Here is a 26,732-nt window from a genome sequence, read left to right as displayed (position 1 = left end):
TTATGGATAGATATGCATACATGCCTTCAAACACTCGTACATGCAGAAAGAGAAAACGTTTGCGTTCAAGCAGAACTGTCGTCTTTTGGAATCCAGTCAACATGCCAGACCCGAGGAGACTCGAGAGAAAAGCACGCAGTTACAGTTGGAGAAACTGTCGCTACGGCTGAGACAGCAAGCTTTCTTCAAGTTGCACTTGAAAACGAACCTTCCGGAAAAAGACGTTGTCGCCCGACTCAGAGTTCCGTAAAGGACCACTGAGACGCGTTCGATGAAATGTGCTCACGAGGGCTTGCCCTGGAAAGCAGGGAGGCGACAGAAGGAAAGTTGAAATACCACGACGTGGTAGAAGATGTGCCAATCCACCGCGAAGCCAAAACGAGTTCCGCAGATGTGTTTTCTGTCGTTTCGTTTTCCGACGTTCTCTTCTTCTGGTTGCGTTTTTTTACGCCGGGACGTCCCGCTTCGCTGTCGCCTCTTTCGCCTCTTGTTACTCCGTGGGTCGACCTAAATCTACGGGTGGAGTGGCGACGGTGTGTATCGTTTACACTTCCTGGGTTTCATATAATGGCAATAAGAACTGCAGTGTTGAAACTCTCAGGAGTTCGGTTCCCAGCTCAGAGATTGAAGATCTTTGTTCGCCAGCTCTGAGGAACCTCTAGCCTTTCATGGCCACTGTGCAGGACGTTTGCCACTCCCATCGAAAACGCAGAGACATCGCGGACGTCGGACGCGCTTGAAAACAACTCCGTTGTCCAGCTTCGGAGGAAACTACGTGTTGAAGGGAGCACATGTTGCCGGGTTGAATAGACTGCAGAGAATTTGTGGCCTAAACGAGAAGAGGTTCTTCGCAAAGCATGTTTCCAAGAAAGTGAAGGCGGTGCTTCCTCAATGCGACAGCGGTCGAGAGTGCAACGGGTCTTGCCGCTCTGGCGTGAGCGCCCAGAGAACGGCAAACACCACATTTTCCCCAGAGGCTGCATGCATTGTTCAGATGTGCTCAGGAGACCCTCCATCTGTGAAGGAAAGAACCGTGAAATCTGCTTTGAGTTTCGCATGCGTTAACGCACAGAATCATCAAGTGTTCCGGGGTGCTCCTTTCACATGGCAGTGGAAGCTGGCTGACGACCCTTTTAGCTTTGCGCTTCAGAGCTCGAGTCTCAGAGCTCAGAGAGAAATCCTAGAGTACCAAGGCCATAGGTAAAACGCGCACAGTGCCGGCTTGGATCTGCTGCGGGGGGGGACTTGACGTTTTTACGGCAGGTCGTCATCTGCAGGTCAGCAGTGGTGTGTGTATCCGAGAAACACGGAAGCGATTGTGCGTTTGACGACCCGAACGGAATAGAAGAGAAACAGAGGACCAGTTCCTCTGCAGAGAGGTGGAGAAGCAAAGCTTCCAGTGTTCCAAAAAAAAACTCAACAGAAAACAGGCACATTTGCCGCAGAGTCACTTCTTCGACTGACTCTGCATGCCAATGCTTCGGCGTGCGTGTTCCGTAGCGCTGTACTTCTCCAGTCGCTTCCCCGAGAAAAATGGGTGTGTAGAGATTCTATCAACCAGTTCTTCTCTGGGTAGACAAAGAAACATCTTGTTTCCTGAAAGAAGGACTTCCAGTGCCGTGATATGCCTCCGTATCTGTGCACCGCGTCCCGCTGCGTGAAAACGGGAGAGGGCTTTGCAGCCAGTCTCTTTTTCCTGAGTTATTAGAAAACTGTGGAGAGTCGATGACTGAAATCGTGTTTCGTATGAGATCTGCACGTGTTTCTCTCTTCGATGAGACGGGCATTTGCAGACCTGGAGAACATGTCGAGGGTTTGAAGGAGCGGCGCGCGACTCCCGCAGCTCGCCTTGAAAAATCGCCAGTCCTCAACCTCCCTTTTCTCCGGGAATCAAGAGCCGCAAGGTCACATGCAGACTCTTCCAACGTTGAAACACTTTCTCGTCTCTGCGTTGCGTCTTTGTCTGTGACCCTCGAAACCGATTCGCCTTGCTCCCGCGCCCTGTGAGGAGCAGCTGTCTGTACACCCGAAGACAACCGGGAAAAATCCCCTCGAAGCAGCGACCTGTTTCAGACCTTGGCGTTTGATGCGCCTCTGTGTTTTGCCGCAGACATTAGGGCGTCTCTCTTTGTCGGGGCGAAGAGGAAAGAAGCAGACTGGGGAGAGCTGAGGTTCGGAGCAAAGAGTCTGAAGCACGACCGCGAAGGGTGAACGCTTCTCCGAGAAGTTGTGGTCTTTGCCGAGTTTTGTAGTCTCAAGGCGCCGCACCAAGGACACACGTTGACTTTCAGCGGAAACATTTCTCAGTCTGCTTTGTTTTTCTGGATCGAAAGAGCCGTTTCCTCGCACTGACTCAGACCTCCGGCTGGTGCCCGGCGAAGGCCAGGCGTTTTCTCCCCTCTTTTCTGCCCTTTCGCTCCCCTTTCTGAAACGTGAGATCTGCTGTGCACGCTCTTCTCGAAGTTCTGGAATTCTCCGGCGGCGATTCGCTGAGGTGTCTCGCGGAAACGGCCTCGCGACTTCTTTCCAGCAAGCTCGACTGTACATACACCGCACCATGGCGACCACCGACGGCACCGAGTGCAAGCGAATCATCGACCCTACTCCCATCGACGATGAAGGAGTTCTGACGCTCATTGAACTCGATTCTCAGCATCCTGTGGTAAGTTGAGAACGCAGACGGGAACGGAGAACGATTGTGTCGTCAACGTCCTGTCGTTACTCGAAGAACGGGATGATAGACAGACGGCGATAGCTTCCAAGCACACATCTGCATTTGAACAGCGATCTACCTGCGAAGAGGCGAGAAACCTCGGAGCAAACGTAGAGGACTGTCCAACAGGCATATCCATACATCCTTATATATATATATATATATATATATATATGCATGCCTGCAAGCATATATACGTATATAGCTACATGCATACTTCGGTCGAAAAATGGTGGACATAATACACTGCTGACATACAGAAAGCGGCGAAGCAGGTGCATCCATTTGCAATGCCTCAGACTCTCCCTGCGCTTGCCTCCAGACGCTCTGTTGTTGAGTTTCCATCTGATCTCTGCCGGTGGTGTCTTTTTTTCCCTGGCGTCTGTGCGGGTGCTTGGCAGATCATCGCAGCGAACACGCAGATTCAACAGCTGCTTCTGGCTGCAGTTAACAAGGTGAGGCATCGTGTGAGACAGGCAAACTGCGAAAACTTGTTCTCCTGCAGGAGTCTGCAGAGACAGAGGAGTCTTTGCGGCCGGCCTGCTCTGCTGAGAAGAAGCTTGGACAGTCGTTCGTTTGAAGAAGAAAGAAAAAGAAAAAACTGCTGTGGCGAGAAGTCGCCGAGAACAGCTTCCCGCTGCTCCCTTCGATCGACACCGCTGGATGGCATCGCCTTTTCCTTCCTTTCTCTGCTTCATTTGGGAGTGCCCACGCGCGCTTTTTTCGCTGGTCGACTGCCAGCCAGCTGTTTCTCCTCGATGTCGTCGAGTCTCTCTGTCCACGCAAAAAAAAGAAGGCGAGCGCCCCTCTTGCTCTCCCTCTTTGCCTTCCGAGACAGCGCTTGGCGCGTTTTCTTTCCTGCATCTTTTCGCCTGCATTCAGTTGAACGCGGAGGCTGCGGCGCTGGAAGACAGAAGCCGGCTCTCGGAAGAGTCTTCTGAAAAGAGTCTCGAAGATGAACAAGTCTTCAACGCCGCAGCGCTCTTGGTCTCCGACGACCGCGAGAAACTCTGTGACCAGATGAAGCAGTGCCGCATTCTCCTCGATGCATGCAACCGCGTCGTTGTCGACCTGGTAGTCCCAAAATTCAACACCGCATGCGCATGCTCTCAAACAAACGAAATGGATATTCACATCCCTGTTCAACAACATGCAAATCAATCTAAACACACATACATACATCTAGCTGCGCATATATATATATATATATATATATATATATATATATAACTATACAAACACCTATACATACATATATATACATATTTATATATATGTGTGTGTGTAATTACATATGTATATATATATATATGTATATATGCACATATTTATGTATGTATGCATGCATATCGACAGTGGGACTGCATGCAGAAGTGTGAAATGTTTGGATTCGTGTTTGGTGGAGGCCGGGGACTTTCGTCTTTCTTGGGCCAGTTCTGTTTCGTGGTGCGTGTCTGCATGCAGGACAGCATCGACTTCTCTGCCATGAAAGTGATTTGGGGGGATGAACGTTCTGTGCGGCAGTCGCGGAAGCATCTGACGCAACTTGTGGAGGTAAGCTTGCGGGAAGATGGCGAAAGGTGCCGTTCGTTCGTGCAAGTTTTTATTTGTCTTCGAGTTCTCTTTCGTCTTGTTTCTTCGCAACCTCGCGCGCTCCCGCTCTGCCGGGAAGTAGGCAGAACTGTTATGCGTCAGGGCTTCAGATTTTCTGGATTTTCTCTGGGGACATTCTGGTTTTCCAGCGCTGCGCTGGACGCGACTCTGCTGGATGCTCCGGTTCAACGCGGAGTCATGAAACACTCGGTGTACCGCTCCAGACTCCACCTGTGCGCTTCCTCACTTCGCGTCGCTTTCTGTTCTCACTTCGCGTGTCTTCTCCTTTCCGTTCTTCGTTTTCCAGCGCATGTCCGATTGCCTGGAGAAGACGCATCTCTTCTTCAAAAGCGTTTTCGGCCGCCTTCCGGAACTGGCTCCTTCCCCCACCGCGTCTGCTGCTGAGTCGAGTCTTCCGGTCGCGGGAGTTGCAGCCTCCAGCGCAACCGAAGGAGAACTTCCCGAGAAAGAGGAGTCCGAGAGAACCGCAGAAGCTCGCGGGACTTGGGTTGCAGGCGACCTCGCCGACGCACATGCGCCCGGCGCCGGTCGAGGGTGTGGACGAGGCGAGGCCTTTCTTGGCGCAGGGAGGTACGGAAAACTGAACGTCCAGATGGAGACAAGAGGCAGAGGCGTTCGTAGACTTTCAGGCCAAGACGAGCAAGCGGAAAAGGAAATCTGCAGGATGCCCTTGGAGATGAGATGGTGGAAAGCGCACACTGAAAAGAATTCAACTGGAGAACGAGTGTCTGTTTCTCCTTTTCCGTTGGTCACACTCGTAGCTCAGACGTTTCCTTCGGAGCCCCAATTTTTTTCGCTCTCTCGTCGGCGTTTGCTGTCTAATCGTTTTTCTTTCTCTCTCTTTCTGTGACGGGCCTCTTCTCCCCTCGCCCTTTGCTTTCTCTTCCCCCCGCCTTTATTTTCGCTTCCGACTTCGCTGCATCTCTTCCCCTCTTCCTCGTCTGCGTCTCGAGGTTTTTCTGTTCGGATTTCGTTTCTCTTCTTTTTCGTCTGCCCTTCTGTCGTTTCTTCCTCACTTTCGGCTCTTTCTCTCGGCGTTCTCCAGAGTTTCCGTGGCGATGTCCCCGGCCGGCCTCCGTCTCTGGTGTCTCCGTTCTGCAGAGGGAGAGGCCTGGTCGCAGGTCGCGGACGCGGCGTCGCAGGTCCTGCGGGGAGAGGCGGAGGCTTTGGACCCGGAGAGAGTTCCTCGGAGGACGAGGCCGGAAGAGTTCCTACCGCCTCGGGAGATCCGCAGGCCGCGTCTCGTGCGTCGCCTTCCTCTGAGCCGCCGGCTGGCGAAGAAGGCGAAGCAGATGGCGAGCGAACGGAGACAGCTGGTCGGAAGCACCCGCGGGCGGACGCGGAAGAGCCTGGAGTTGACAAATGGGGAAATCGAAGGTGGAAACGAAAACCAGTCGCACACGTCGATTGGCTGCTGAAATGTCGCACGAAACTCTGCGAGTTGAAAGAACGAACAGTCCACAAGGCGATCTCCGACGTCTTCATCAAAGAACGAGTAAACGCACAGCTCTGCCAAACAGTTCACGACGCCCGGCCGCCTCGAAGACAACTCCCCCGTCAATCAAACACAAATCTGTAGCATCTGTGTGCAGATGCGAACCAGTCAAGAAAAAGAGACAGATCATCGCATATATATATATATATATATATATTTACGTATAGGTGTAGGCAAATCAGTAGATAGATAGATAGATAGATAGATAAACTGAGCAGAGGCAGCCAGACGCTGCTGACGATCTTGATGGTTGTGCGCCGAACTAGGTGTTCTTCTACAGATGTCAGGTGCGTGAATGTATTTTTTTCCACAGATCTATCACCCTTTGTGAGTTCGTGGTGACAGAAAAAAAATCGTCAGTAAACATAAACAGAAGAGAATACAGTCTGCGTTCTTTGGAGTGTTCTCCTCTGACAGGCAACACAAGAGACCATTGAAAATCTCAATCACAACGCGAGCAAGTTGGAAGTCGTAGCCAGCAAGCCTCGCGCGGAAATCACGGCAGACGAGTAAGCGGCGCGCGACTGGCGCCGTCCCCGAACAGAAGCCGACCGCGGAGTCGCCGAGAAACCGCTTTTCCCTTTCTCGAACGCATGCAGTGGAAGTCGGGGCGACCTCTCGCCTGTCAACAGAGTTGGAAAAGAGTGGAAACAAACGATTCAAAGGGATCTCTTCCATGCGTCCTTCTATACATCGATTATATGTCGATAAAAACATATATATATATATATATATATTCTGTGCATGTTTGCGTATATCTGTATAGACAGATGTACGTATACCGCAGATCTACAGGGATTCAGTTATATATGTGTTTATATGCATCTCTGATTGGTATATTTGTATATATATATATATATATATGTGCGTGTGTCTGTACAGAAATGAGAGTGGAATCGACTGGCTGAGGTGACTCGGTTTTCTCTTGCATGCAAAAGTGGGTTGTTTTTCTCGTGTTTCGCGCCCTTTCTCAGCCGCCGCGTTTTCATGCGTTGCATTGAAAGTTACATCGCCGGCCTGGACAAGGTGAGATTCGCCTTCCTCTAAATAGATGCATGCATGCAAACAATGCATTTGTACAATTGTGTATGATTCTAGATGGACAGACTGGTGTAAAAGGTAGTATAGTCTTGTGCAAGTCCACGTCCGAAAATCCTTTGCAAGTTTTCTTCCTCTTTGATGCAGGACATATGACAAACTCATATATATATATATATGTATATATATATATATATGTATAGTATCGACATGTGTATATATATGTATACGTCGCCGTGTGTCTCTGCGTACATGTACATCATTGAGGCGTACATTCTGCTTTAGATAAGATATCGATTCATATGGGGATACGGTTACGGAGGTTGGGGTCCGTTGTATTTTTGAGTGTCGTGGATTCCGTTCCCTACGCAGGCATGTGCGTTGACGGCAAAGCAAGCGATGAACAAGAGGCAACTCATGAATCTTTTCGAGAGCGCATGCAAAGTGGAGAAGCTGCAGACGCCGGAGGAGCTCCTGCAAGAAATGTCGGTTTCGCTGTTTCTTTGGAATTCACGAAGTCTCTGTGGAGAAAGCCGGTTTGAGGGGCGTTGTCAATTGCAGAAGTGACGAGTTCCATCTCTCGCACTTTCTCTTGAAGCAAAACAATCAAAGTTGTGGGCCAAGGAAAAGAACCGAAGGGGAACTTTATGCAGGCAACAGTCTTTGCTCGGACCTGAGTTCCTTTTCCACGCAGAAACAGGACCCGTAGGGCTGCGCTCTAAAGGTCGCTGAAGAAGAAAACGTATATAGAGTTTCCGAACGTATTCTTTAAACTCCACGAGCGTTATATGCAGCATCTGTCTCTTTCTCTCTCAAAACATCTATGAACTATTGAGACGTTTACGTCTACAGAAACGTACCTTCTGTAGGTATAAAAGTAGAGAAATAAGCAAGACACGCTTGAGAATAGACTTCGCTCGTCTGTGTGCACTTCATGTACATAGCGTGAGCAAAGAGAAGCTCGATTTTTTTCCGGCAAGAAAAAGTGCAGTTTTTGAGTTTTCTTGCATGCGCCCCTGGCTTCTGTTGTTTTCAGGAGGAGTACAGCGTCGCTTCTGCAGACCTTCGCCTTCATGCCTCCGAGCCGAGATAGCGATTCTGATTGAAAGGCTCGCCTCCCTTGTTTCCTCTTCCTTTCCTCTGTTTTCTTTTCTCTCTTCTGCTGTCTGTTTCGTCATTTCTGCTTTCGTCGCTTGTTGCCTTCTCCTTTTTCTCTTTTCTGCTTGGTTTAGGCCTCTCTCCTGGGGTTGAAGAACGGTTTGTATCTCTTGCTTTGTGTTTTCTGCGGATCTCCTTTTTCCTCTCCCTTGCCGCAGTCATCCTCGAAACGCGACGAAATATTTTCTTTCTTCAACCTTTATTCACTCTTCCCAACTTCGTCCTCTTCCTTTTATTTCTTCTCTTCCTCTTCTTTACTTTTTCTAATTTGGCGCCTCGTTTCTTCCACCCTTTTGTCTCGGAGCGAGGCAGAGCAAGCGTCTCTGATCGCCGAGTTTGTGTTTCTCTTCAGTTTTTTCGGGGGGGAGAAAGTGGTAAGATGCTTCCTCCAGTTGTCGCACAAAGCCATAGTTTCCTCAGGCCACTGTCTTTGTCTTTTTTGTGTTTCGCATGCGGACGAGCTGTTTTGAAGACATCTGGCCTCTCAGACGGTTGAGTAGGCGGTTTGACATCTGTAAAACTTTGGAAAACGCAAGACAGATCTTGACGTTCTCGGGTCCTCTGCAAGCCTGAAGCTGCTTCTTGCAGCAGCCGCTGCGCGCAGACCGGAAATTCGATTTTCTGTTGATAATTCTTCGAAAAACGCACAAAACTGTGCAAAAGAAAACGTCCCTGTAGTTGTAGAAAGAGCGAGGAAAAATATCGAACTCACTCCGGCATTCCGACTGCGTTATAGAGGCTTTTTAGTTTTTCACACGTAGCAATCGGATTAAGCGATGTTCACAGAAGACACTGTCTCTCCAGTAGAGTCCGAGAATTCGAAACTTTGTGCATGCAAAGCTGAAGAATCGAAACGCTTCGTCCTTTCTTGAAGGCCAGAACAGTCTCGTTGAGGCAACTTCCAATCTCTAGAAATTCCACGTCAATTTCAATCGGATGAAAATAAATCCTCGCCGAAAAGCACGGCGAGAACGAACGTGATCATGTTTCTTTTCTCCATACTCACCGGACAGCCCTCACTGCATGTATCTGCATATTGACACTCCTATCAACCTGCATGTGAACCAGTATAATTATTGACATGTTAAAGCTGCGAGTATGAAGAATTATAGAGATACGGATATATTAACTTAAAAATATCGTTCCGCAGATATAGATGGGGAGAGGCATGTAAATATGGCTGGGTAGATGCAGATACAGAGAAAGATAGAGACATAAAGACAGAGACAGATACAAGTCGATGATTACAAATATATATATATATATATATATACATTTATATATGTGTGTACAGAGGGAGAAAAGCTGAGCACATGCAAATATATATATATATACATATATATATATATATGCAGCGAATGGTGAATATACTTTTGAAAAGTTCTCGGAGAGTAGATCACCTGTTGTGCATCGTGACTCTGAGAGCCCTCCCCCCTCCCCCCCCGCACCCAAGGGTTTGTGTTCAACGCGAAAGGTTTTCCGCTGAGACCGAGAGGGGATAAAAATTACGGATTTTCCTTTGTCATTTCCGAAGTTCTGTTGTGCATCTCACGGCCTCGTTAAGAGTTCTAAGTACGCAGGTGCTTCGTTACAAGACACACCAACCTACAGAAGTGGAAATGTCCAAGAGAAAATTCTTCTGGGTTCTGTCAGGTGATGCACAAGCTGCAATCCTGGCTTCGATCTTATATGCCAAGAACCGCCGCAAAACGCGCAAAGCCTTTTGCGGATGTTGCTGGCGTTCGTAAAGGTCCCCACATGGGGCCTTTCTCGCCAGCCGAAAAAGAAACTGCGTGCAACGGCTTATATTCGGTTTGTTTGTGGGACTGGAGACCTGGGGCGACTTGGCTCGGTTTGCAGAGCTCCCCTTGGAGAGGCACCTCATTCTCACCCTCGACACGAAGCATCAGGACTCGCGAGAAGACGGGGAAGGAAATGCGAAGCGTGGTGCCGCTCAGTGGACTAAGGAACGCGAAAGGAAAGAAGAGAATCCGGAAAAGAGACAGGGGGATTTTCACATGGACACTGGACACCCTATGCTTGATGCACTTAACAAGATCGTCATGAAGAGCACGGCACAACTTGGATCGGGCAAAAAAACAGGAGTTTTTGAAGCTCTAAACCAGTAGAGTCCATTTCGTAGTACGTACTCCCCAGAAAAAAGCTTCCTGCGGGTACACAAGAGCAGATGGGAGAGGAAGCCTGCAGCCGATATGTGGAGAAATATATAGCTTGAAAATCACTTTTCACATGTTAAAACTGTGCGCAGTTTAATGCACATTTTGAGTCGCATTTTGTTTGTGTTTAGGCACGATATGTTTCACGTTTATTTTGACTTTTTCCCCGATTTCTCAGTCGAACTGTTGTCGCAGCTGCATCCAGAGCTCAGGCTTCCACGTTGCGTGAGAGCTCTGGCCCTTCATCCGCTTCAGCTTCTCTCTCTCCTTCACTGTCAGATTCGCCTTCCTCTTTTCTGCAGAAATGACACAAACACGGAAGCGGCTGTCTCGCAGGGGACGCGTTGGCCTCCGAGAGAGTCAAGACGCTCTCGCCTCGAAGCGAAAGGAACGAGAGAAAGCTACGCGATATGTCGTTCCAAAACGCAGCTCTCCTCGCCCACCAAGTCGACGAACGACAGCAGGGAGAGCCGTCCAGCCGCACTTGCAAAGCACAGAGAAACCGAGTGGAGGAAATAAAGCAGCTGGACAGCAACAGGTAAGGACATGCGACTGCACCCAGTCGACATGCGTCCCCCCGGACTGTGTGTGTGTGCGTGTGTATATGTGTCTGTCTGTTTGCATGCTTCGATCCTTGCCGAGACCTCCTGTGACCGCTCTAGGTCTGTGGAAGGCGACGACGGAGCGCGTTCTCCGTTCTCGCGGTCGGTTCGGCGTCCGAAATGCGTCTCTGACTTGTTGCCTCACCTCCTGCCTTTGTCGCAGCCTCTTCCTCTTCGGCTGCTGCTTTCCTGTAACCTCCGCGACCCTCGATTCCAACAAGGGGGACATGCCAAGACTTTCCGATGGGGAGTCCTACGTAGACTTGTTGCGCTGAAGCAGACAGGCAGCGAACAGCGGCGCGACCAGTCAGCACAGCCCCGCAAGAGGAGAGGCGAACGGACCGAGGAAACACGGGCGGAGGCAAAGAAAAGCAACCAGATCGACGAAGGCTGTAAAAAAAACGAGGACCCGCGACAAAACGAGAAAACGGTCCCCAAAACTCCCCTGCACAAAGTATAATAAAGGTCTCTTGACGTTTGCGAAACATCTGCCACGAGGTCGGCGGCCTCGGGAGAGGCTCGGTGAAACGCATGTGTAAAAGCCGCCGTCGAGGTGAGAGTGAGGAGGAGACCAACCCAGAGAAATCGAGGAAAAAGACGCACGTTTTTGGCTGGCGTTTTCGATCTTTCTTCGTCGTCGCTCTCGGCGACTCAGACCCTGAGAAACGTCGCCTCCTGCTGAAACGTGAGTCAGCTCTTCGGGTCTCTGGCGCGCGCGCCGTGCATGCAGTTCGCGCTGCGCCGCCTCCTCCCGTACACGCTCCGCCACCAGCTCCATTTCCCTCGCTGCGAAACGCATGCAAAGAGAAAACACAGAGAACTGTCGAGAAGCACCGCGCACTCTTCCTCGGAATCTCGAAAAAAGAAAACGTCCAGGAAGGAGAGGAACAACGAAAAGGAGAAGCCGAAACCAACCACAACTGAACACAGATATCCATCAACGCAACGCCAGCACGTACATACAACGACATACTCCATTTTCCCACAACTACATACACACAAAGCAAATATTTAGTACATACAAATGCAAAGTGTAGCAGCGATGTACACTGAAAAGACATCTACTCTGTAGAGCCACGGGTTACCTCACACACACACACACATACATACTCGCATATATACATATATATACATACATATATATATATATATATAGCATAGTGTTTGTATATATACATGTATATATATGTTAGTATTTGTATAGGCATATGCATACAACACAAGCATAGAGATGTAATCGTTGTATACGTATACGAAAGAGACGAAGTATTGGAAACGAATACTGGACCAGATCCGAACGCTCCGACTGTTTTGAGTGTTGAGGAAAGAAAATCGAGCAGTTTGGGAAGAGAAAATATTTCATGCAGACGCGGAAGGCGCTCCTATCAGAGGCAAACCGCAAGGGAAGCGGAGTCTGTGTCTCGGGGTTCCTCGTCTACTGCGTATCTTGCTGTCTTCTGTTTACAGCCTTCAGTTCTCTTCTCAGCTCTTCTCAGTTTTTCTTTCATTTCTCTCTCCGGTGCATGCGCATTCATCGATCAACACAAAATCTTGCCTCTTACAAAACCACTCAATGCGCATACACATGCTTGCGCATATGTTTGTGTATAGATATAGATATACATGAACAGATATACATTTATACAGAGATATAAATTTATATGCATGGACATATGTATACGTAAGCATGCATTTATATAGATAAATATGTAGGTATATCTACTTGTAGAGGATTCAAAATTGAGTGCGGGATGTCCGTGAATGTTCCCAAACAAAGGGTACATGCATGGCTGTGCTGTGGTGACGAGAGGGCTGTCGGCGTTCCTGTGTTTCTCAACTTCAAGAAACAGGTGTCTCACCGGGACAGGGGAGTTGGATGCCTGGAGAGAGTCCGTTCTTCGCATCTTCGCTGGCTTTTTCCACCTGCGTTCTTTGCTCGAGACGCCGCTGGCGGCCTTCCGCAACGACCGTAGCGAGGTCGAAGAACTCTTCGTCCGAGTCCTCTTTTTCTGCGGCGTTCTTCCCGTCCGAGTCGCTCGCGTGCGTCTCCGCGTCGGCTCGTTCCTTCTTGTCAGTTGAAGTCGCGGGGACGGAAGCTGCTGGCGTTTCTTCTTCGTCCTCCGAGGAAATGCCGTCGATCTGCCGCTGCAGAGCCACGAGGTCGTCCATCGCGGAAACTGGGATTTGGTGGGACAAGAACGTCAGGAAAAGAAAGGTCCGCGGCTTTCGGCAAGACCGACGTGGGCTGTGGATCGGCGAGTAAAGTCGAGAAAAATTGTCGATGAAAGAACAACGTGCAAAATGTGGATGCTGAACTGCGGCTGGAGGGTTGGTGAAAGCATGCACCTTTTCGCTGCGAAGACACGAGTGTTCGACAGAAGAACCTGAGGCCGAAAAAAGCCCTGAAGCACTGGATTTCTTTCGGGATGAGAAACGAGGATGGGAGGAACAGAGAACTGGACGATTCTTCCGCTGTGGAATGACGCGATACACCGTAGGACACGTGGACAGGCAATTCCGTTGCAACTTTTCCGTCGGACAAGGACGACGAAGACGAAATCGAGATCCGAAACAACGGAGAGCGACGTAAAGGCTCAGAAATGCCGACAAAAGCGGGAGTCGAGTCGCTGAAATCCGCGCCAGCGAAAAGAAACGACAGAAACACACTAGAACGGCCGCTGAGTTAAACGGTTCCGGATCACAGCTCGCGGCAGTCAGAAGGCAAACAGAGAATCAACAAGCGAATTTGCGGAAAACCCAGACTTAATTCATGCTTTCACGTAGAGGACAAGAACAGTTTCACTAAGCAAGCGCCTCGTTCGTGATTCTTTTCGTATCAGCGTGGCCGACTCGCGCGTAAAAACGCTGCAATGCCGTCACTCGAGAAGAAAAGCCACGTGTGTGCCAAGTTTCAACGCAAGTTCCCTGCATTGCCACTTGCGTTCTTCAACGAAACTTCCGACTGGGATGCCTAAAAGCGCTTTGGAAACGAATCGATAGAAGGTCGAGGCCGGAACTGCGCAGGTGGGAGCGCGTTCCGACGTCTTCTAAACGGTTTGTCAACGCTCATTCCGTGTTTTTCCTTTGCCTTATAAGCAGATGGCATTTCTGAACTTGGTGTTTCGAAACCAGCATTGCTGCCGCAGCAGTTGTTCTGCAGCACACAACAGAGCCCTTTGGTCTCGATAATGCATTGCTGAATGGACACCGTTGAACGACGAGAGATGTGGTTATTCGGAGTAATACGGAGATTGAACGAGGAAATCCTCAGCTCTCTTTGATGTATTGATTTTTGCCTGAGCAAGAGGACACAGCAAGCTCTTCAGAGGGGGAATTTTAAGGTGAATTTAGACTTACATTACCTCGTTCCCATACAAGGACCCTCGATCATTTGCGATCTATACAGTTCGTGCCACAGTTTGAAACCGAGCAGTCGAGCGTAATGTCAGGAACGTGCATTCTTCTGCTCATAACCTACAGCTGCCACCTCAAGGAAATGTGTACAATGCTCGAAAATCTGCCTAAGGTGCTCGTTCTGGTCCAAACGAAACACTGAGCAGCCCCTGCGCGGGCCGTTGCCTGTAATCTGAAATCCGATTTGAAGTTGTGGTTCGCGAGCTTCGATTCTCCCGCAGCAAGAAAGCAATTCTGCGAATTTGGGGTGTTCCGAACCCCACGACATCGTCATTCGGGTAGCCGAGCTGGCGAGATGGTTAGTAGCACAAAACCACCGTACCGCCCTTGATTTGCCATCGTGACTGCATGTAAGATGACATTCTACTAGTCAAGAGTACAGCACGCCAGCTGCTTGGAAATGGTGAAGAATGCGTATTGATACGAATAAATTTAGAGTTTCTGGAACATATCTCAACTACAGAAGACAAATCCACACAGAGTTCCCAAGATTGCTTCAACTGCCAACGTGGAACGTTCTGGCTGATCCCCGTGCCAGTACCACGGTGTAAGCGGTTTGGATCAAAAGAAGGTTCCGCACGATTGAGTCTGAGATCAGATGACGAGTTCTTCGTTCCGTAGTTTCGACAAAGACAGCAAAATGAGGGTTCCACGCGCGACAAAAGAGCTGTGCATCGTCACTAGCAGCGTGCACCACAAAACAACCGAACAAACGGACCGTGAAGAAAAGACAAGGTACCTTGTTTGGATGTCTGACCCATCCTGTGTACGCACCAACTTCTCGAAACCGATTTGGCCTAACGACGGAGCCGCCTCGCGTTCTCAACCCATCGCACGAATCCCGCCGCCTCATGTACCGTTACGAGAAAGTGTCACCCCAAAGGCGACGCTTCGCTAATTCACTGCGACATGTCTGTTACATCCAAGAGCCTCCAAACCGCGTACCCACATGAACACACACCTGCTCTCCATCCCCGCGACATTTACATCACGAGGATTCGTCGAGCGTCTCTGCTGCACAGATCCTCTGCTTGTCACTTGCGTCCTTCTAAATTCGCGCCGACTGACCACCGAAGGGCCGGAGTCTCCGCGAAACGCGCCTGACATCGAGCGCCGGTGGTCGGCCAGCTTCCCCCACCGCAACAGCGCGCGTATCCACCATTCCAGTCACTGATCTGCACATTGACGTTTCCACTCATTCACCTGTCTCATCATCACTTCTCCTAGCTGTTTGTCTGTTCGGATTTCTGCCGGGCTGCACTCGCCGATTTTCCGGCCCTTCCACATCAGCCACACTGTGTCGCAAGTCATCAGCGACGCGGCGTGGTGCGCGACGATAAACACCGTACAGTGTGCAAAGACTCGGCGAATCAGCTGCGGAATAGGAACAAACGGCGCATGCGAACAAGTGGATTGCCGGCGCAAGGTCGCCACCGGATGCTCGCCATTCTCCCCGGCACTCGCTGGGTCGGACGGGGACTCTTCGTTCTCATCGTCTCCAGCGTGGAGCTGATCGAGAGTCTCGGCTGGCGGTTCATCGACCAGAATCAGCCGATACGAACCTGCCCTAAGGGCCAGCCGCGCCACCGCCAGGTACCGCACCTGAACGTCGGAGAGTGGGTGCGAAGAAACAACGTCCTGTGCGTCCCCGCGCACCCCGGGATCGCTTGTCTCCCCCTCGTGGAAGCTGGCGGTCGAGCGAATGGAGCTTCGGCGCCTCTCAGATCCTTGGGGGAAGAGCCGCGATCTGCTCTTCGCCTGTCCGCATGCCCCCGCACACTCTGGCGGCACTGAGTCGTCTGGAGAGACCACCGTGTCCAGCTGCATTCCTCCCGGAAGACAATGAATCAAGGACGAGATCCCCACCTCGTCCAGCGCCGCCCAGAGCTCCGCGTCCGTGAATTGGTGCTGCAACACAAAGCATCCAGTGACGCGCGGGGAGGCAAACGAGTACTCGCAGACAGACCAAGAAGAAGAACGGACACTCCAGACACACGGCGCCTCTTCAGTGACTCCAGAGGCATCTTTTTCTCAAAACGTTCTTTTCCAAAACGTTCAGGACAAACCCGTTGACGTTCTTCCCCATCTGCCGCCGCCTTTGTATATACACCCCAAGGGGTCACCCTCTATACTTCTCGGTTCCGTTTGCGAGCTTGAAACACTCAGAGATAAACGGAGGGACGCTGAAGTGCAGAGAAAAAGCGAGTCGCTAAGAAGCTAAAACACAGCCTTCTTACTCGGGGGTCGAGAACATCTCGAACAGTCATGCCTTTGAAAGTTATGGGGTTCTGTGGCAGTACCCCAATGACCTGCTTGAGCACCTGCTTCGGCAGACAGTCGATTCGCGTCCCGTCCAAAAGAATCGCGCCTCGGTAGCACGGCACCAGACCGTTCAGCGCCTGCAACAGAGTGGATTTCCCTGAGCGAAACACGCAGAAAGTTCACGGACGGGGACGCGCCGTTAGCTCCGGTGTCTCGTCGACCCCCACTCGTTTCAGTTCTCCAAAAAGGCGAGCTACAGGGTGGCACTCGCTTTTCGAACTTCTGTACAGAGGCGGCAGCATCTCAAGAGCCACCCACCACGTTCGGTCCCCCCACCGTTTCATTGGATGATAGACGTTCTGCACGACACCCGTGGATTTCGAGCTGTGACAAATCGAGTTGTCTTTCAGTCGCACCTGAGCCTGTGCGTCCGATGATGCCAACATGTTGCGTTGGTCCAACTTGTGCGGAGAGTCGGAAGACGCTCGGCGCTAAAAAGATGGATTCGTCTCCCCTCTCTAAGTCTTTTACAGCTTTCTGAAGCCAGCGAATGTGCCTCTCTCTCTTCTGTTCCGTCGTCGGGTCGCCTCTGAGAAACGGCGCGATAACCGCGTCTTCTTCGGTCTCGCACGCGATTCGTTCTCCGCGCTCCTCTGCCGCCAGGCGCGCTTGGAGCAGCTCTCGGAGCCGGGGGACGTAGTGAAAGCCTGGGCGACGGTATCGGACTTCGACTCCTACAAGCTGCAAACCCAACCTTTGCACGGGAAGAAAGGGGAAGGCGGATCCGCTCTGCGAAGCCACGGAGGCTCTGTCGCTCGCGCGGCGCCCATGCGAGACGCCTGGAGGCGGCCCGCCGGCCTGGTCCGAAGGCAGGCGCGCGGCGTCGTCCATCACAGCCACCGAGTCCGGATTCAATTTGTCTGTGCATGAAATGTACTCGTGGACGCGCTCGACAGAGCACATCTCCTTCTCAAGGTGGGCGTAGTGAATCAGGAGCCGACGCAGCGAGGAGGCGACCGACAGCGAGTACGAAAGCGCCAGACCCAAGTACCCCGCATGCGAGACGGACCCCGATGCTGCAACTGTGGCAACAGCGCCCGAGGCTGCAGCTGTCGCTACAGCGTTCTGCAGTTGAGCGTACGCCACGGCGCGGGGGACGATGGCGTTCAGAACTGCGAGAGGGAAAGTGAGGAGTTGCAGGCGAATGGAGGCCCAGGAACTGGATCCCCAGTGGAGGATTTTCGCGCGTTGAGACTTCTCGACTTGGTCGAGGTTCTTCGCACAAAAGTCTCGCTTTCGGCGCAGCGCAAAGATTGTGTCTCGGCCGCTGAGGCACTCGCTGAAGGAGGAGCAAAGCGGCGAGAAAGAAATGAGCGACGCGCGCTGGACCTCGCGGCAGGTGGCTCGGTAGTAGCGGAAGACGAGGAAGTACACCCCGAGGAGGAGGACAGGAATCAGAGGCAGCGCCCAGGTCGTCGTCCAGGCGAGGACGGCGAGGCCGAGTCCGCAGCTGAGGAAGGCCCCGAGGACGAGCGACATGCGTTTGAAGATGCCCGCGTCGATCACGGCGATGTCTGTCGAGAGTCGATTCAGAATGCGTCCGATCGGGTTCTGGTCGTAAAACCACAAAGGCGCCGTGCACACCACGTTCAACAGGCGGCTGTGGATGTAGCTCGCGGAAGTCAGCGATCCTCTCGCGCTCGTCAGCTTCACCAGCAGCTCGAAGACGATGTTTGCGCCCGCGATGGCGACGTAGCACCACAGGTAGAACTCGTTGGAAGTGCCAGAAGGCTTCTCGAGGACCTGCTTCTTGTCAAGCGCGGCTTGGTTGTCGTACAGAGACCGAGCCGCTTGGTTCTCCGCCTCCGCGATCTTCTTCTCCTCGCCCCGGACGCTGCCGGGTCCCTCCACTGCATGCTCCGGCGGCCCTGCCTTGTTCGCGTCGGGTGCGCGACTCGACGGCCGCTTCCCCGTCCACTTGGCAATCCACAAGTCGCTCGCGAAGTCTGTGCCTGAAGTCAGGAGGTGGAGAAGCACGAGCAATCCGGCGACGAGGAGACCCAAACGCCGCAAGTACCAGCCGTAGGAAACGAGCTTCACCTGCCCGCTCGCTGCCTGCTCGTTCACCATCAGGTTCTTCAACATGTCGTCCAGTCCCGAGCTCTCCTCTGCTTGACATACGCCGGGGGTCTCCAGCTCGAGTCCCCGCAGCACTCCGTCGATCGTCTCCTCTGAGCGTGGTCCGCGCTCTCTAAGGCGACGCTTCTCGTCCACAGGCGATGCGTGCGCCGCATCAGTTGCATGCGCTGCATTTCTCGCTTCCTCGACGACATCTTGCGCCTGGGCAGCTGTCGAGACGCCCGAAGCTTCCGCGGGCGTCCCCTCGTGGACGCGGGTCCAGAACGCTTCGGGAGTTCCTAGCCAGGCGAGGCGGCCGTCTTCGAGACACCCGACGGAGATGTTCATTTTCTTGTCTGAATCGGCAGCTGAGTGCGGCGGAGTTCGGTCACCTTTCAGCTGGTCCACCAGCCCCGAGAGCGACTGCTCACTCGCCCCGACGATCACCGCAGCGTCGACCAGAAGGCCTCCTGGTCCGAAGAGATTCGAGAAAATGCGACTCGCAACGTACGGATCCAGGGAGTTGAACGTTTCGTCGAAACAAAGCAGGTGCGAGATCTCCTCTGCATGCATCTCCCTCCCTTCTCCTTCCTGCTGTTCTGACTCCTTCCGTGCGCCTTCTCCCTCCTGTTTTTCTGTTCCCTCCTGTGTCTGTCGTCCGCCCTGCGCGGCTTCGCCGTCCCCCACAATGCGTCGGAGGTCACTCAGCAGCTCTTGGCGCCTCTGAGTAAGCTGCGGCGCGACGCAGGCGGCCTGCGCCTGGGCTTGGGCGCGGTAGGCGAGACTGACGTAGATCGCTCTCGCCATTGCGATGCGCATGCGCTGGCCTCCACTGAGGTCCGCACCGCCTTCGTCGATGAAGCGCGAGTCGCCGCCCGGCCAGGAGTCGAAGTCCAGGTGCAGCTCGCAGGCTGTCACCACGCGGCGATAGAGCGTCTCGTCGACGGTCTGGTTGAACACGATGTTCTCTTTGATTGTCCCGATCTGTAGCCACGGTTCCTGGGCGATGTACCCGATAGGCGGTGTGTCGTCAGTGGTCGTCGAGGGCCCAGCCTGGCCGCGGGGCGCATGCAGAGACACCGCCAACGCCGCCTTGACGAACATCGCGCCCTCCACGAGCTGCAACTCGCGCTGCTGAAGAAGCGCATGAAACACCGAAGACTTGCCGCACCCTGGCGGCCCCGTCAGCAGCAGCAAGTCGCCGCGGCGCAGCTGGAGAGACCAGTCGTGCAGTGTACGTACACCGCACGCGGCCGCGGCCGGCGGGAGCAGCAACAGCGGCGACGCATGCGCTCCCTCGGGGCGCTCCGCCGGACTGTCGGGCAGGGGAAGGTGGAGAGAGCGAGGAAATGGCGGCGGTGGCGAGAAGGGAGAAGATGCATGCGGCATCCAGGCGAAAGTCGCCGAAGAGAAAATGACTTCCACGGACGGATCCGTCTGCAGAACGCTGAGAAGATGAAGAGAGAGAAAAGTCGGCACACGGTGTGGAGAAGAGAGAATGGGTTCGAAAAAGGAGAGTTCAGACTGGCAGGGACTGACTTGTTGCACCTCTTCCTGGGACATAGTGGATGCGTGAGTTGCGACAAGACAGGAGGGAATTCAGTTGGAGTGACATCGCGGAGAACCACACTGTAACTGTGACGGAGGATTGAATTCGTGAGGTTGCAGATTCTGATGTAGAGCAAAAGAATGCACTTCTGCCGCAACTCGCGACGAGAAAATGAATCGTTTCTGTAATTCTTAGAAATCGACACACCGAAGTCACTGGCTCAAGAAAACCGGACGCCTCAACTTCGGCTGTCACTACACTCGAACCGACTGTTTTCGCAGCGTCGCAGCGAATCCATTTCCTGAATTTCGTCTTCTCGTCGACTGCGTTCTCCACATCTGCCGTACATCTCAGTCATTGGGTGAACGCGAAAGAAAGAGAACGACGTCTCTTTCCTCTCTAGCAACGACACAAGGTGACTGGACAAGCATCAGTGACTGTGCATGAACGGCAAAGAGGCATCACGACTTCAGAGAAGGACGGACAGAACGAGCATCAGAGCTCCTCGAGGTGACAGAGGACATGCCACCGGATGCAGATCGGCTCAGTTGTTGAGAGGTTGCGAGTTCGCTGGCCGCAACTACTCACTGGAGCATCTCCGCCGCCGCTTGATAGACTCTGGAGGAAAGGCAGAAAGCTGATTTCCTAGAAAAGCCATTTGTAACGCCTTCAGTCGCCGGCGCAAGCAGCGGCGAGTCCTCCCCGGCTTCGGCGTCGGGGCGCCGAGGTGTCGAGACACCCGGAGCGGCGGGGCGTTTTGCAGCTTTGTCGCATTTCTTCCCCGCTGGCGAGCAGTCGGAGGAAACTGGAGGGAAGAAACAGTTTTGAATGCGCGCGAGGGAAATGTACCCCTCGATCACGCTGTTTACTGCGTAGGGGAAGTCCGTGATAGGGCCGATGAAGCTGTCCAGAAGGTGAATCACTGGAATGGCAAGCTCCGGTCGAAGGCGGAAGCGCTGAGAAAGGCAGAGACGGGGAACGGAACGCGAGGCAGAGATGAAGAAAACCGCGACTCGAGAAAACCACCGACGCTGAGAGCACGGGGAGATAACCCAGTCATCGTTCCGCGACTCCAAATGTTTCTCCACAACGAGATGAGAGCTTGTATGACACTTTCTCTGTCACGATCAAGGCGTGGAATACATCCTCCACGCTTCCAGGAGCCCAACAGGGTCATGCACTCGAGGACCAGGTGTGAAAACAGAGACCGTTCGCTATAGACGGTGTATGTGGGGTGGAGGGAACAGGGGGGGAGTAAAGAAGTCTGTGCTTTTCAGGAGTCAGTCCAACACTGCGTTGAGTGTGCAAGTGCGAAAGAAACTGTCTCGTGTACATGCGCGATTGCCGAAGGCTTCTTTCGCCCTCTGAAAGCGAAGACTCCTGCGTCTGGAAGCGTTGGTGAACAGAAGGGAACTGTGACGATACGCAAACATCAGTTCTTTCACAAAGTTCAAAGGTCGAAGCAACTCACGGGCTTGTGAATGAAGGGGAGAGTGTACGCCATGAACGTTGCGATGGACATGGCCGTCGCTGCAAACAAACGCCTCCACTGCCGAAACGAATCATGAGAATTCCCTCACTTAAAAGAAGACAGATCCCGAGAAGGTCTCTCTTTAATAGGAGGTGTAAAGGCGAGAGACCGAGAAGAAAAAGTATTTCGTGTGTCGCCTGCACAAGATTCTGAGGAGACGCGATTTGCACCAGCTCGCTGGAAGAACTAAGGATAGCTGTGAAACAAAGACCACAAGTTCTTCTCCTAAACTGGTAGCCACGAGATGTTGAAGATTCAATCTCGCTCTGCTGGCCATAAGAAGTCTCCTGTGTGCCTTTGAAAAGAGGGGCGGTCTTCCTTTGAGTGTGCGGTGTATTGCCTGCAGATTCCTTCGTTTTCGACGTCGCGACATACGCAAAGAGAAGACACCCATTTCTCGTTTCGGAAGCAAGACAAATGCGGACTGGGTCTGACATCGGAGTCAAATCTTGTTTCGCTGGACTTCGCCATCCCCCTGGACTGCCTGAGACAGCTGAAAGTGTTAGCTCTGAGATCCGACAGCATCAAGGTTCCTCCACATCGGTGACGTTCTCTCGTGGGTAGCCACAGACTCCTGTTGCTTCTCGACTGAAGCGCGAAAGCACACTGAGTTTCAAAGGTGCCTAGAGCTTTCAAGGTCCTCCACGCCTGTTCGGCTAGTGTTTCACAAACGTTACGGTCGCCCACCTTCGTTTCTCGTATGGGGGGACGCGTGAGCTCAGAGGAAAGATTCAGTTGCAGAGATTTACCTGCAGAAGAGCTAAGCCAGGTGGAGACAGCTGAGAGGTACATGCGCAGCGTCCTTTGGTGCATCTCGAGGTCTCTGTAGCGTTTGATGTTGCATTCAGCAATGTCTTCCCAGCCGAGAAGTCGTACGGTCCGCATCGACGAAAGAGCTTCGTGGCTTTTGTCCAGACGAACGTCGCGATACAGCTGAAGCAAGAGAACATTTCAGTCGCAGTCGCGCAAAACGCTGCGACGCCGCCAGGATGTCTCGATTTATTCGACTGGAGACTTGTGACATGGCAAATGTGAATACAGTTTCAAAGTTCCATCAGAAAGAGAAACGCCGCACAGTGCTGGATCGCGAAGAACAGAAAAGAGGTGACGACTTGAAGGTAACTGCGGCTGCGAGGAGAGGAAGCAGACGCTGGCGAGCGAATGCGCTGCTCGCTTCCAGATGTGCAGTTCCTAGTCGACGAAAAAAACTTACAGTGCGAGTGATGCAAAGCAGAATCCAACATTCTTCTGCATACAGGCTGTGTGAAAGAGACCCGTCAGTCTTACCATGTACTTTGTCTTCATGCTCGCATTGATGACTTCCAAAATAGTCGTCACCGCAGTGATGGCCAGGACGATGATCAGACCCGGCACCTCCGCCGCGACTCCAATCTGACAAGAACAGGAAGCAGTCGGAGAGAATCTACGGCAAATAATTGAAGAACCTCCAAACGAATGCAACGGCTGAAGAAGTTGAAGAAAAACTTAGTTGGAGAAAAACTGGTGAAACACCACTGAAGAAGGTCATCCTAGCTTTCCAGGCCCATCGCTCAGAACGCCCTGCAGCGCTTGAGTCGCCGCTGATCCAAGATCTGTTTCCCTTAAGGTGGGAGGCATGGAATGAGGAAGATGTCTTCCGTTTCACTTTTTGAACAGAAGAGCGAGTGTTTGATTCGAAGGCTTGAAATAGTAACAAAAAAAGCATGTAAGTATTCTAAGTGTGACGGTATGCACATGCGTCGAACCGCCACTTTTTGTGCACTTGCTTGTCGCCTCCGAGAGTTTAACTAATCGTGTGTATCCGTTTGAACGCCCTAGCAGATTTACGGAGTCTCCCTCTTCAAAGAAAAGCAGTCGGATTCCTTTCCGAACACCAGGCATATAACCACACACATTTTGACCGATCATCCATATCGCAGTCAGGCAGCATTACCGAGAGCAACTTGTGGCTTTCGTAGAAAGTGACAAAGGTTTCTACTACCATGTCGAGGCGTCGATCTCACCCCTCCTTGCTCGGATCTACACTGTCTGCTTTGACGAATCGTACAGTACCTGTAATTAACAATTTAGATGCAAGTGGTTGTGGTACCGTTTTCAGTTGATAATGTTTTAGTCTGCATTCTAGAAAGTATGCTTTACAACTTCATTTCTTCACTGCTCGCTCGCCGAAGATCTGTAGACCTTTTACACAAACGCACGAACTCTCGGTGTCACCGGAAAAGTGACTTTCAAACCTTACTTGCATGTAGAGCATTCCGGCTGCGAATCCGATTCGCACGGGCATCATGACGACGTCGACGAAGGTGAAGATGAGGGAAGCGAGAGAAGGAATATCGACAAACATGAGATTGAAGACATTTCCCTGAAACCCTCGCGCCTGCTTCTTTTCTTCCGGACTCTTCTCAGCTTTTTCTCCCACGCAGACGAGTCCTTTCTCCGCTTTTTCGCCTGCCTTCTGAGCTCCCGCGCATGCGGTTTCTTCTGGGCGGGCCTCTCTGAAGATGAGGGCGGGAGGCGCCGCGGTGTCAGGCTGAATCACTTTCTTGAAGAGAGAGGTCAGCAGACACATTTCGACGCGCATGTACACCCGACAGGTGTAGAAGTCGATGGACGTCTCAATGAAGATCTGGAGAAGCTGAACGAGGGAAATCAGCGACCCGATAACCACCGCTGCGCCAAAAATACAGACAAAGGCCGGAGCATCATCGAGGGTGTACGCGAGCAGCGCAGGGGCGAGTACTCAGAAAGGACTTTCGTAGTATTTTTGACATGGCGAATAATCCATGCTTGTTCGTTTCCACACGAGAAGCGCTCAAAGCTTCATCGTATGTTCACAGAAAAATACATTTCCCAAAGTGTCGAAACGGTGAAGGAAAAGACACGAGTATTCATCCATCTTGTTTGGAGTGGGGCCACCGCTGTTTCGACATTCGCCTCCTCACACGCTAAGAATTTGTTACTTTTTTCAGTCTATGGGGGAGGGGGGGGGAAAGGCAGAAAAGGTTTAGCAGGCTCCGCAGAAGAGTGCCGCATGGAGGTAGAGAGTTTCTTGCCATACAACACGGAGTAATGCGCACCTCTGAGACGCTCTCAGGTTTACTCTTCACTCTTTAGCTGGTATAGGAGAAGGAGACAGCAGGAAAGTTCTGGGGGCACTCCTTGGGTGTAAAGATATTTTCTCCCGTCCTGTGTACCACACGAATTCGGGTGCTTATCCCGCAAAAAGGTGAAACTTCGATCTTCAGCAACTTTGGTCTATCCAGTCCCCCAACTGGAGTCCCAGTCCGTCTCTGACTTCGCAAAAAACACCGAGAGAACTTTGCGATTCTTCCAGATTCAGCAAGTGCCACGCAAGTGCAGTCTTCTCCAGTGTCGTAAAACGAGACTGCGTCGCTCTCAAGTCAACACATGACAGAGGTGCAAGAAACTCAGGAGCCGGGCTGCGGGTCCACACTCTCGACAACCCTGGAGGTTGGGATAAAGCACACACGGTGTTCGAGAAGTACATATAGAGAAACGCGGAGTCGACGCGAAAAGAAGACTTCTTTGAAAGAAAAACCACTCGAAATTCGTCTCTAAAATACTAGTACTGGTATTTCGGCACCTTGGGGAAGGCTCCGTCTGTGGCACCAAAAGAACATCGTTTCTGTATCTCAGCAGTCTATTTCGATCGCACAGTCCGCCGCATTTTCACCCTTGCAAAGGCTCTAGTCCTTAACACCGCGTTGATTGAACAGAGGCCAGTCCGGTAATGAGGCAAACCACGCACTTAGACGTGGTCTCGCTGCGTCATCACCTCGAAGCGCGGCTTTCTGCCCTTTCACTTACTTCGGTGGAACCCCGATGCATCTGTGACATCCAGTTGAAGCAGTCTCTTGAGGAAGTACGTATTGAGGACCCCCAAGGCATCTCGAATGACGTAGACGACAAAGATCCAGAGAAGCATTCCTCTGAACACGCGCCAGAGGGCGCGAATGACCGATGGTTTCCTCTTTCCCTCCGCAGCAAGTTTTTCTTCTTCTGCAAGACTCTTGTCCGTGCGCTCTGACCAGTAGCTCACATCGTCGGAAGCGCTGAGAGGTGGTAGCTCTTCTGGACGGACGCTATGTTGCATGCACGTGGAGATGACGGGGTTTATCCACGTGAAAAAGAGCTTCCCAAAGACCCCGGCGGAGTCAAAAGTCAGGGGGACCTTCTTCTCCCTGGATCGTTGCCTCCAGCCCCCCCGGAGAGACCCATCTTTTGTGTAGCCGTCCCGCATGGTACACGGACTGTGTCCTCATTCTCGTGTACACAGAGGCCAAGGACGGAAACTGCTTAGACAACAGCAAGCCGTAGTTTGTGAAAAAATTACGGGAGGCCCTCCATAATGGATCTGTCCACCCGCTCAAACTTCGATACTGAATATTGGGAAGTAGGCAACGAACTCGAAAGCCCCAGCGCCTTCCCTAATGGAGGCTCCGCCCCCTGGGGGGGTCGGTGGTGAGAAGTGGAAGCTAAAGATTTCGGAGTCTTCTCAGAAGCAGCAGGGGAAACTGTTGGCAGGAGACGAGGCAGACTTAAGGGGGAAGAAGACAGCGAAATTCTCGTGGCGGTACGGGCTTTAACTCGAGAGAAAAGAGCTAGGATTGGCGGCAGCGCCCTAGGCAGCGGTACACGATTCTGTCGGCGAGTTCAGGGAGAAGCGATAAAGAAAACGGGGCAGATAGACAGTGGAATAAGATCGAATACAAAGCATGAAGGGAGCTCAGACAAGAAAAGGAAAAATCAACAAACTTTTCCAGAAAAGATGGAGAGAAACCCGTGGCTGCTGCCAGGCCGGGTCAGCAAAAAGACAAGACACCGTCGCCGCTTCCGAGCGATAGCAGGACAAAAGCAGAAAAGCAGCGGCGAAAGAAAAGACAACTGTTTTTACGAGATCGATATTCTGTCGATTCAAGATGCGAGGAAAATTCGACTATGTTCAATACTGGGAGAGTTCAGAGGAAACGCGGTCAGCAAGTTGACGGCGGCAAACCAGCGAGCTGAGTGTTGAGGCAGGTTTGAGGTGCAGCGACCTCG

General features: G+C 52.1%; 3 protein-coding genes across 3 annotated transcripts; 1 reads left to right on the top strand and 2 right to left on the bottom strand.

Annotated features, from left to right (window-relative positions):
- Positions 1-1,413: 1,413 nt before the first annotated feature.
- On the top strand, positions 1,414-8,522 carry TGME49_305610 (hypothetical protein). The gene is made up of 10 exons (XM_018782454.1): positions 1,414-2,662; positions 3,115-3,168; positions 3,596-3,787; positions 4,178-4,267; positions 4,614-4,897; positions 5,429-5,822; positions 6,240-6,331; positions 6,797-6,848; positions 7,233-7,345; positions 7,897-8,522. The coding sequence occupies exons 1-10, from the start codon at positions 2,558-2,560 to the stop codon at positions 7,964-7,966; spliced, it is 1,446 nt and encodes a 481-aa protein (XP_018636144.1). The 5' UTR covers positions 1,414-2,557; the 3' UTR covers positions 7,967-8,522.
- A 1,286-nt stretch (positions 8,523-9,808) lies between these two features.
- TGME49_305600 (hypothetical protein) lies at positions 9,809-13,509 on the bottom strand. The gene is made up of 4 exons (XM_002370301.2): positions 12,657-13,509; positions 11,401-11,583; positions 10,943-11,068; positions 9,809-10,491 (listed from the first exon to the last, which is right to left on the bottom strand). The coding sequence occupies exons 1-4, from the start codon at positions 12,964-12,966 to the stop codon at positions 10,370-10,372; spliced, it is 741 nt and encodes a 246-aa protein (XP_002370342.1). The 5' UTR covers positions 12,967-13,509; the 3' UTR covers positions 9,809-10,369.
- Positions 13,510-14,613: 1,104 nt separating this feature from the next.
- On the bottom strand, positions 14,614-26,602 carry TGME49_305590 (ABC transporter transmembrane region domain-containing protein). The gene is made up of 9 exons (XM_002370300.2): positions 25,500-26,602; positions 23,911-24,341; positions 22,959-23,063; positions 22,421-22,604; positions 21,612-21,670; positions 20,729-21,096; positions 16,890-20,038; positions 16,449-16,630; positions 14,614-16,119 (listed from the first exon to the last, which is right to left on the bottom strand). The coding sequence occupies exons 1-9, from the start codon at positions 25,930-25,932 to the stop codon at positions 15,379-15,381; spliced, it is 5,652 nt and encodes a 1,883-aa protein (XP_002370341.1). The 5' UTR covers positions 25,933-26,602; the 3' UTR covers positions 14,614-15,378.
- Between the last annotated feature and the right edge of the window lie 130 nt (positions 26,603-26,732).

This window comes from Toxoplasma gondii, chromosome IX (genome assembly GCF_000006565.2).
Source record: "Toxoplasma gondii ME49 chromosome IX, whole genome shotgun sequence".
Taxonomy (NCBI): Eukaryota; Apicomplexa; class Conoidasida; order Eucoccidiorida; family Sarcocystidae; genus Toxoplasma; species Toxoplasma gondii.
Note: the sequence above shows the minus strand (reverse complement) of the source record. Positions and strands in the feature narration are given on the sequence as shown.

Coding starts and splice junctions, on each gene's coding strand:
- TGME49_305590 (XM_002370300.2), bottom strand. CDS start 25,932: ATGCGGGACGGCTACACAAAAGATGGGTCTCTCCGGGGGGGCTGGAGG. Junction 22,605..22,958: donor GCATGAAGACAAAGTACATG/GTAAGACTGACG, acceptor CTCTTGCTTCAG/CTGTATCGCGACGTTCGTCT. Junction 21,671..22,420: donor CTGGCTTAGCTCTTCTGCAG/GTAAATCTCTGC, acceptor GTTTGTTTGCAG/CGACGGCCATGTCCATCGCA.
- TGME49_305600 (XM_002370301.2), bottom strand. CDS start 12,966: ATGGACGACCTCGTGGCTCTGCAGCGGCAGATCGACGGCATTTCCTCG. Junction 11,584..12,656: donor CATCCAACTCCCCTGTCCCG/GTGAGACACCTG, acceptor TGCGTTTCGCAG/CGAGGGAAATGGAGCTGGTG. Junction 10,492..10,942: donor GGCTGCGACAAAGGCAGGAG/GTGAGGCAACAA, acceptor TCATTTCTGCAG/AAAAGAGGAAGGCGAATCTG.
- TGME49_305610 (XM_018782454.1), top strand. CDS start 2,558: ATGGCGACCACCGACGGCACCGAGTGCAAGCGAATCATCGACCCTACT. Junction 3,169..3,595: donor TTCTGGCTGCAGTTAACAAG/GTGAGGCATCGT, acceptor GCCTGCATTCAG/TTGAACGCGGAGGCTGCGGC. Junction 7,346..7,896: donor GAGGAGCTCCTGCAAGAAAT/GTCGGTTTCGCT, acceptor TGTTGTTTTCAG/GAGGAGTACAGCGTCGCTTC.